This window comes from Monomorium pharaonis, chromosome 8 (genome assembly GCF_013373865.1).
Source record: "Monomorium pharaonis isolate MP-MQ-018 chromosome 8, ASM1337386v2, whole genome shotgun sequence".
NCBI lineage: Eukaryota > Metazoa > Arthropoda > Insecta > Hymenoptera > Formicidae > Monomorium > Monomorium pharaonis.
In genome coordinates, this window is record NC_050474.1 from 23,682,674 (window position 1) to 23,692,433 (window position 9,760).

The following is a 9,760-nucleotide window of genomic DNA, read 5'->3' on the forward strand; positions in this document are numbered from 1 at the left end:
CGTCACAGCTTTCTAAATTATTTTGAGAATTTTCGTCACAGCAGGTTTCCCGTAACGTCGCCGTTATTTCCTCTATCTGCCGATTTACGGCAGTAAATTTATTAACATACTCAGTACGCTTGTTCTCCAGAACTCGAACGCGCAACCATGGCTCGTCATAACTTCTTCCATTTGAGTTATGAATATCAGTACAAAAGTCCGTGACGATTCGGGGTTCGTAATTGTAGTGTTTGTCACAAATAATCTTTTCGGTCGCCAGCTTTGATCTTTTCTTTTTTCTTTTTCTTCGGAAACTTTTTCTGTTCGAAGTTTGAATTTGTGCGTCTCTGGTTAAATAGGAATCACATTTATTGTTTATCGTAAACGGATTCTTCAGAAAATCGTTAGGTAAAGAGTAATTGTTAGCCGCATGATTGTTCCGTACAGCATCGACTTTTTTTTCTTCAATACATTCATGGAGTTGACTATAATGAGAATTTCTTTTTTGAAGTCGATTGGATTTAGGGGTGATCTCCGTCCATTTCATGCAATCAATTGTCGTTTGGTAATCTGTACGAGTTTTAAGATCTATATTTATTGATAAGTTTGACGTTGGTTGCGTGATCCAATATTTGCATATTATCGTAGGTCTAAAATATTAAACGGATAGAATTTTTGTAAATATGCTTCTTTCATTTCCTTAATGTATAATAATTAATATTAAAATAATGAAGTACAACAGCAAAATAAGCGGAGTTTGTACGTACTATAAGCTAAAGTTTTTTAATATTAATACAATTAGATTTTTAAATATAATTGTATATAAATGTAAATTTCGATAATCTTCTTTTAATTGAAAAATGTCTTCCTATATTTTTAAATGTCAAATTAACTTAAAATTTATCAAGATTAAATATTGCTACCTGCGAACGATATTAAAACGTTTCTTAAAGTTTGTTATCGCACCGCACGAGTTTGAGAGATCGCTACTATCAATCAAGCTTCTCGCGCCAGAATGTAAGCCGATGGAATAGATTTTGGGAGCTTCAGGGACGAGGATTTTTTTACCGTGTTGCAATATTACGTCACGTCCCTCGTTACGACCGCGTCGATTATCGCGAAAATACTTCATTAGAAATTCTGGACGCCAGTTTCGACGTGTTCTTACGCGTGACATAAAATCGTCAGGATACCAAAAGACACTCTTCAGCTGATCGATCACCAGCGACGTCGACATTCGAGTTATTTTGAGCCTCTTACGCGGAGATTTACGCGGTCGATATTGCGCGTCCTGAGAGAAACCGTTCTCGCATCTACCGAATAACACAAATGCAATTTTCATAATTACTCAGAGAAATGCGTTACAATTTTATCTTTGGATTCTGAGATGTGTTCTTGAAAAATTAAAGCACTGAACATTCAAAACATTTCAATCCTCAGATTTTTAGATTTTTAGATCCTTATATACATATATTTCATGGGTATTTCGAATATTTATGTATCTGTACGTTTATAATTTTTTAGATATAGGATTTTTTAATCCTTGAATCGTTAGATTTCTAAATGATTAAAACTAGTAATTTTTAATAAATATTTAGAAAGTTATATATATATATATATAATTTTAATATTAAAATATAATTAAATATATTAATTATAATAATTATTTTTATATATTTTAATATCTCTAAATTTTTCTCATTTCGTTAGACAATATCAATCGCTGGTTTTGAGATTTTATTAAAGTATATTGGTAAACTTACACATGCATGATATTGAAGAGATTCGAAGATGAATATTTGCTTTCAATATCTCCAAAATCCATGACGCACATTAAATTAAAGCCGTTAATGTAACGTGCACCTATATTCATATACAACCTTTATGGCTTATTTCCGTCACTAAAAGGTATAATAATATTCAGAAATAAAATCAAAAAGGCATTGTAAAAATACAAAAAATTCGATACAAAAGCAATTATTATACTTTTAGAAATGTAAGTAAGAAATATGATAAAAATATAATAATTTTCTCTCTTCACGAGAACTCTTACTCAATTTTTCGTCTACATCTTTTCAAACACAGCCGGATATCTCTTTATACATATCATATTTATCATAATTTGACAATCGATACGAATATAAGTTTGGGTTTTTAATTATCACAAATAAATAATTCGATACGATTTGTATGATTTGACGTATCAGCAGGTTAGTTTCTGCAAGTACTAAATCATTTGAAAATTTGCATTTCCAATACTTATTAGCCGTTGATTTGTTCTTAAATAAATTTCTGATATTAAAATAATATTGATCGTGAGATTTTAAAATGTGATTTAGTGATGGAACGCGTGAAAGAAAAACTGCGTAATCTATTGAAATTCTTGCGTTATACTGTCTATATCGTCCATACCGTCTTAAACATATCATAGATCATTGACGTTTTAGAAAATCTCGATACTATTAAATATTTATTCAGAAAAGTGAGAGACTGACTACGTTTACACGACATCCTTAAACAGATTTAATAACATCGATACTTCTAGAGCTGGCCAATCATAACCATTCCATTTTTCCGAGGAATGGCTGTGTGTAATTGGCCAGTTTTATAACTCCGATGTTGTTAAACCCGACGTGTAAACGTTATAGTCACAGCCAAATTGATACTCAGACAGAACTGTTGAACAAAATTTGGTTGACAATGACAATGACTAATAAAACAATATCGTTGTATTAATTAAAAAAGTTTGATTATCTAATTAACATTTTTGTTAAGACGACAACATCTTGTAATAAACATAACGATATTATTTTATTAGTCACATATCAACCAAAGCTTTGCTTGCTAATACAAAACATTTCTCTCAGTATAGTGGTAGTTCCATATTTTTATAGTTAAAAGACTAGGTTTATGTGCAAATTAATATGGTGTATAAGCTCGGTAATTTTTAAAATAGGTTCAACTTATAACAAATGATCGGCATTCATAAACTTCGAAAACGTTTAACCTTAACCAGCCTTCAGAAAACCAATTTTCTGATAGAGTTTATTTTTGTCGATTTTAAAGATTTAGTACCTGATTCTCTTTGACGCATGGAATTTTTCTTCTTTATCATGTCCCGGCACCAAGATATATTACACCATCAAAATAATTATGTACAACATTCAAACTAGAATGGTAACATTTTTTGCATTATCATCACGCTTCTTTCTGTACTTGTACGACAGAGCAAAAATAAATCAACATAATAAAAAATAAAATAGAAATAATTTAGAAAAATATAATTCTTTTTTATTAATAAAATTCTCGTTTTTCCTAGAAAAAAAAAGAAGAGTTAAATTTTGTCGAGTAGCAATTAACGTTTCATTAAAACACGACCGAGAGGGACATCCCGTGGCAGGGTATGCATAGACTGCTATGAAATTCTCTGTGCAACCGTCTACGATCGTCGTAGTGTTAAGTCATGTGCAACGGAATGCTTCATCACATAGCTGAGCTAATTAGCCTACGCATTTAATAAAGACCGGCATTGGCCTTCTCTTCTATGATACATTATTGCCCACAGCATTCCGCTTCTATCAGGCACAGACAGAAAACTTTTAACATTGGAAAAAGTTTAAATATCTATCATCTTTTTTCCCTATTCGATTTGATAAAAGAATCAGTTGCTCCAACTTTTTGGTGAATTTACTTATTAGGTGAATATATATGTTTGTCTAATGTCTATATTTATTCAAAAAAAAGTGAAGATAGACACATGCTTACATGATAAGTGAGTTTACCCATGATGTAAGAAAACAAGGTGTACCAGTTTTAGAAATGCGCAGTGGTCGACTAATTAGAGATTGCCCTCAAATTCCCACAGATTAGGTTGTGTTACATGCCATAGACGCCGGTAAACTTAAAACCGATTCTAAGCTACCATAATTCCTGAAAGGACAATTTAGACTATTATTATCATATTATTTATCATATTTTACAAATTATTTACAAGTATATTTAAAACAAAAAACTTTAATAGAAAAAACGATTTTAATACCAAACGTTTTTATCATGTAATATTGTAGAACTTTACATATAGGTAATTTATCGATTAATTGTTTATAACGCGATCAAGTTTACGCGCGTGAAAGATTTAATCGAATGCGGGGTTCGTTGGTGCGCGGATGTTTCAAGAGACCTTTCGTCACATTAGGGTACATTCGCGTGGTTCGTTGAACGACCGCTTTCGTGTCAAGTTCGTCGCTTCACCGCCCTGTCCGCCCTGCCCTCCGACTCTTGTTACCACCACCCTCCTTCCTCACTTTTAACCGCGTTTCGCCTCCTCTTCTGAGCACTTGTTGCATGTCCGTCCACCCTCGAGAGATCGAGAAATCGTTATCACTGAAATTCCGGATGTTCTTTGAAGTCTTCAAAAAGTTAAAAACACAGATAATCAATTAACGAAAAGAAACATATTAATATTAATTCTCTCTCTACTTAAAGTAATTTCTATTTTTCCGATTATACGACAAAAATTACTATTTGGATTGACACGGAATTCTTTGAATAAATAAATTCAATTTTAAATTCGATTTTATTATTTGCTTCTAATGAAATCTCCTCGCGTCATTGACATCGAATCAGCAATCTCGAATTTTCTTGTTTCGCCATAAACGACATCTAGTTGATCGCTATCTGAGAGGGCCAAGACGCGTGCACGTAAAAATATGTGTATATGCGAGAGAAGCGTGCGCATAAACGCATCTCGCGATGGCTGATCGCGCTAGCGATGAAATTACTAACGTAAATACCAGTATGCGCGCATGCAGATCGCGTTCGATTAGTGCAGCAATCTGGGTTACAGTCAAAGGTTGCACACGCGATAATTGTATAGATCTGATTTTCCGTTTGCTACTTCTCATGGACATTTTTAAAAGGTGCATTTTCTGTTAAAAAATTTATAGGTAAAAATATTTTATTCTTCGTAACTTATCGTTAAAATAATCGATCGTTGTTAAAATTTTTATGTTAAATTAAGGTTAAATTTATGCAACCTAAATGTCAATTAAGATAATTTAACATAATGTAATTGTATTATTTAAATATTTTTTTAATATACAATATTTCATTAATGTAAAGATAAAATAACACAATTTACAAATAAATACACAAATAACATAAAAATAATATTTTTAAATGTAAATTTGTTAATAAATGAATAAAATACACGTGTCAAAATATTACAAATATAAATATTATTAAAAAACGTGGTTTCGAGTTATATTAACGTGTTAAATTTTTATCAATTTTTACATAATATTATCTTCTAACATGTAATATTCATTTTGTGTTAAATTAATACAAAAATTTAGATGGACTATTTAGGACATACAAAATGTGTTAAATTTAACACAAAATTTTTTATTATAAAAAAGAGAAAAAAATATTACATAAAGGAAATTTGAATTAAATGTTGTATATGGTACAAGACTTTACGTGCACATGTAGTTTGGAATATTCCAAATTCCAAATTATATATGCACGTAAGTCTTTACACTCACACTTTGTGCATGCAGTTGCTTATTCATTTAGAATCTCAATGAAATTGTTAGTCATCTCTTAATCTTTTTCTTGTAATTAATATTTTTTAAGCTAACTTATTAGTAATTACTGACCGCAGAGTACAGCGTGTCATAAACGTAATTAAATGTGAAAAAAATTAAATGTTGCGATTTTATATACAAAATCATGCAAAAACAATCCGAACGACATTATGCGCTCTGCCTAGTTTTCCGTCAATTTCCTAGTAGAAAGGAGAAAAGGATAAGAGAAGTATGCCTTGTGGTCAACGATAATACATTTCTTGGTAAGTAATTACCCTTGCAAACGTACACGCATATGCATTCTTCCAATCAAATAGCTTAAATAATGTCGATGCATCATCATTAAGGAAAAAATTCAGTTGCAGAAATTGACGTTAAAAAAAGCAATTGAAAGGTCGGTTTAGAAAAACAATTGACAGTTTCAATGAAAAAGCCAAAGGCCGATTTGAGTTAAAAAATTTCGTTGGCAACACATAACTTAAGACAAATTCTTTGCTCAACAAATTTATTCATTATCAAAATTGCAAAACACTCTTGAGTTCGATTAACGTTAACAGTTGCTGTAAATAAATTGATTGACAGATTGCAAACCAACTCTATGTAGCAATTAGGTACAATGCTGACAGCTTACACATAAAAAATTTTTTCGATATCTTCATCACGAGACTTTTAAATGACAAATTCCAGGTATTTTTTTACAGAATGTATTTCTGTATTTAAATCACACATAAAACAAGCTATTTAATAAATTATTCCGAAGAAAAGAAATCATAATTTACTGTCTGTGCAGTATCATTTTTTCAACAGAAAAATGCGGAAAAGTTGCGGAAAAAATTAAAGCATGAAGCGACAGGAGTTTACCTACGTCAAATAGTACGAGTGTAAAAGCGTACCGATACCCTCGTCCCAATAAAAGTATTCTTTAACAGTCAGGCAATCGAGGGTGCTTGTCCCTTTTTTTGTGCTACGCTTTATGCGACAGTCCATTAGTCTCTGTTTTGATGCTTGGGAGAATGTCATAGTCATCGTTCGAAACTTTGAGTAACGAGTTCTCTGACACCCTCGTATTAAATTTATTAAAGTCGCGTGGCGCCGACGACAAGTCTGCAATTTTGTGATTTAATACGCAGGAAAGACTCGTGCAATCTGCAAGAGCCACATTTGACGCGCGTGCATCAGCTGGGACGATTAATGTAAAAAAATATACATACATTTTCAATACACAGGCTCACACAATCGTGTCAAAAACTTCTTTGGGAATTTTCAGTTCAAAAAAGGTATAGATCCTGTAAATATATATAAATCTTTAAACATGAACTCTTCCACACACGTGCCAAACATTTTGACATCAATGCGAAAATAATGCGAAATATCGTATCCTCCTAATGTGAAAAAAATTCTCATAATATTTTTAAGAAAATTGTTTTATTCATGAAGATTTCTGAAGAAATACCATGAATTTTGTCAGATAAGATTTTCTTCTTTATAAAGTGTAGAAACTATAGAATAAAAAAATTCTAAAAATATAGATATTTCAGAGTTTTCATCTACGATAACAGAACTAAATAAGATTCACTTATTTATTTTTAAATTAAAAAGTAAAATTAAGTGGGCCATATTCAGCCCAGATATATCTTCTATCATTTTATGTAAAAAATTTCTAGAAAAGATATAGATATCTTCAGTCCTTCGGAAAAGTCTTTCAATTTATATATACATATATTATAGAAGAAAACTGACTTTTTTAAAGACTTACAAGATTATATAGAAATAGATTTTGAAAAATGCTAAAAATTTTCCATATAATAGTTGAAAAATTATGTGAAAAAATTTAAAAAATTTATCAGAGACAAAATTTAATAATCTCTTAATAAAACTTTGCCATTCAACATATTACATTTTAATGGTAAGGTACGGTATAAAAATCGATGTTTTAGAATCACGTTACTTTCATACACGTATATTCCTGATTACGTCCGAAACAACGTAGCGTACGTATTTTAAAATCTTCGCGGGCGCGCGGCCGGAACAATAACCAGTCAAATTCCGAGTAGAAGGTCTTTCGTTCCTTTTGGTACTAATATCTTTTTATTGAACAAGCGTGATAGCAACGGTTGCGCCGTGCAATTTGTGTTGTCTCGGATATATGTATCGTTTGCTCGTATCGCGCGCCGGCAAAGCTGATGTGTCGGCGACATAGTAACTAACAGTGCAATTGCAATTCACGCGCGCGGCGGAGGGGAAAAGTCGCTTTCCCGTCGGCCGCTACGTGAAATTGTTCGGCCACGATCATGGCGATCCAGATAAGGCATCGTGCCAGTATCAATTACAGGGGCGAGCAGCGGCGACGACGGGGGTGTATAATGACTGGTCCGGATAATACTTTAAGTCATACTCGAGAACGAGCGAGCGAGCCAAACGTCGCCGCCCTTCTCCGATCATTACCGCTCTGTTTCTCTCGGCGGCACGCCTAATTACTAATTATTACGGCGTAATTGTGCAGCATTACGGCTCGCGTTACCACTGGCGTTGCTGCGTAATCTGCATGCAAGGGCGGACTACATTATTCGCGCTTACACTTCGTAGCCGCGCTTTAGCGACGCTTTATGACTGCATGGGTCTTGGCTTCGAATGTTAACTCGCGATTTAAGTCCACCGGTTTCTTTCGCTGTACGATCGTCGATTTTTGACGGCAAAACACAATGCAAGATTTCGATAGGGATTAAGATAATTGCAGTATACTGAGTATATTTCTTTCATTGCAATAAATATCGATTGCGTTAAAAATTAATTGAATCGTTGACTATTATTGCAAAATTCTATTTTATTATTCACTTTTAGTAACTTTTTAATAACTTCGATTTAATTTAACAGGAGATATCTCCAAAGAGGCAAAAAGAGACAATTTAATTTTAAACAAGATTGAATAATTAACGAAATTTTACTCTCTCAATTTTTTCGTTGCACCCATTTATTATAATAAAACTTATGCGGCATATGTACGTTTTTGCTGTGACATAATAATCGCGGAGAAAAATAAATGTCACCTTTTGCAATTTGCATCGCGAGTCCAACCCGCGCGAGTTTTTCTAATAACTTAAACGTCGATAAAGGCAAGGCTTTCCTTTTATGACGAATGTGTAACTAGTTGCAAATGCGGCCGATTAGTATCACTGGCGAACGAGCAAGCGGGCGTTTCAATTAGCGATTTCTTGCGAAATCGCGCCGCATTACCGTTATAATTTTGCAGCCACCGAAGTTAGCCTAATCTCTGTACGTGGGCGGATTACATTATTCGCGCTTACATTTCTGACTCACACGCCGTGATTTGTACAACGATACGATAAAGATAAAGAAAGTGTGTGTTTCGAGATTGTGACATAATAGTTTCTTTTTTTTCATATCCGCGCAGAACATGCGCGATTAATTTTTTTCTTTATTTATTAATTTTCTATTTTATGCTTTTTATATACGACATTCCAGCATAATAAAAATATTTTATATTTGTATCAAAATCAAACCTTGTGAAAATTTAGGCGTTAAATTTTTTAAATACTCGAGTATTAATTTGATATAAAAAATGTTACATTTTTATTTTCATTTTGCATAATATGAGTTCGTGTTTATTACCGTCTAATATAGCTTGTATTAAATTTAATACAAAAAATTTTTACTGTGTGTAAAATCTCTCTTTAAAGAGATATACAAACGTTAATAATCATAATTTATTAATAATCTTAATATTAAAAGTTATAATTATAATAACAAAGAAGCGAGTTAATTCATATAAGTAAAAATGTATTTAAAAATAATATGTAGTATCGTGTGCCCATGTGCTCCCTCCCCCAAAAAATAAAATCCAGCCGAATTATGAAAATTACTCATATATAACACTTACGCTAATTTCCGCGACAAGTCTTTCTACAGGCGATCGCATGACAGGGGAGCTTAGAGTGACTGATGTGCAAACCAATAAAGATTTGTGCGCCGCTGTGTACACATTTGTTGGTGTCGGATATCACGAACTTCCACGGAATCAATCCTTCTTCGATTTTCGGATTATCTCTCCTCCGTCCTCTCCCCAACTTTTTCTCTTTTGTCATTCAATTTTATGAAGTCTCAAATTTCTCTCTTCTCGTTATTTCGTTCCTTTCAACATTTGTGTTCGTAACTGCCAATTATAAATGCAGATGACT

General features: G+C 32.6%; 1 protein-coding gene and 1 long non-coding RNA gene across 3 annotated transcripts; one reads left to right on the top strand and one right to left on the bottom strand.

Annotated features, from left to right (window-relative positions):
• Positions 1-867: 867 nt before the first annotated feature.
• Positions 868-1,861, bottom strand: LOC118647106. Its single transcript, XM_036291333.1, has 2 exons — positions 1,743-1,861; positions 868-1,292 (listed from the first exon to the last, which is right to left on the bottom strand). Exons 1-2 carry the CDS (start codon positions 1,850-1,852, stop codon positions 899-901), a joined length of 504 nt encoding a protein of 167 aa, XP_036147226.1. The 5' UTR covers positions 1,853-1,861; the 3' UTR covers positions 868-898.
• Positions 1,862-5,417: 3,556 nt separating this feature from the next.
• Positions 5,418-9,422, top strand: LOC118647130. 2 transcript variants are annotated; one of them, XR_004964445.1, is made up of 3 exons: positions 5,418-6,251; positions 6,372-6,605; positions 6,695-9,422. It is a non-coding gene; the product is annotated as an uncharacterized LOC118647130 (long non-coding RNA). The 2 variants fall into 2 exon arrangements; XR_004964443.1 differs by having other exon boundaries at positions 6,372-9,422.
• The last annotated feature ends 338 nt before the right edge of the window (positions 9,423-9,760 follow it).

Bases quoted from the DNA above. Each gene is read 5' to 3' on its own strand.
- LOC118647106 (XM_036291333.1), bottom strand. From the start codon at position 1,852: ATGAATATAGGTGCACGTTACATTAACGGCTTTAATTTAATGTGCGTC. The intron at 1,293-1,742 runs GTAAGTTTACCA...GTTATTCGGTAG, and splicing joins CTCTTCAATATCATGCATGT to ATGCGAGAACGGTTTCTCTC.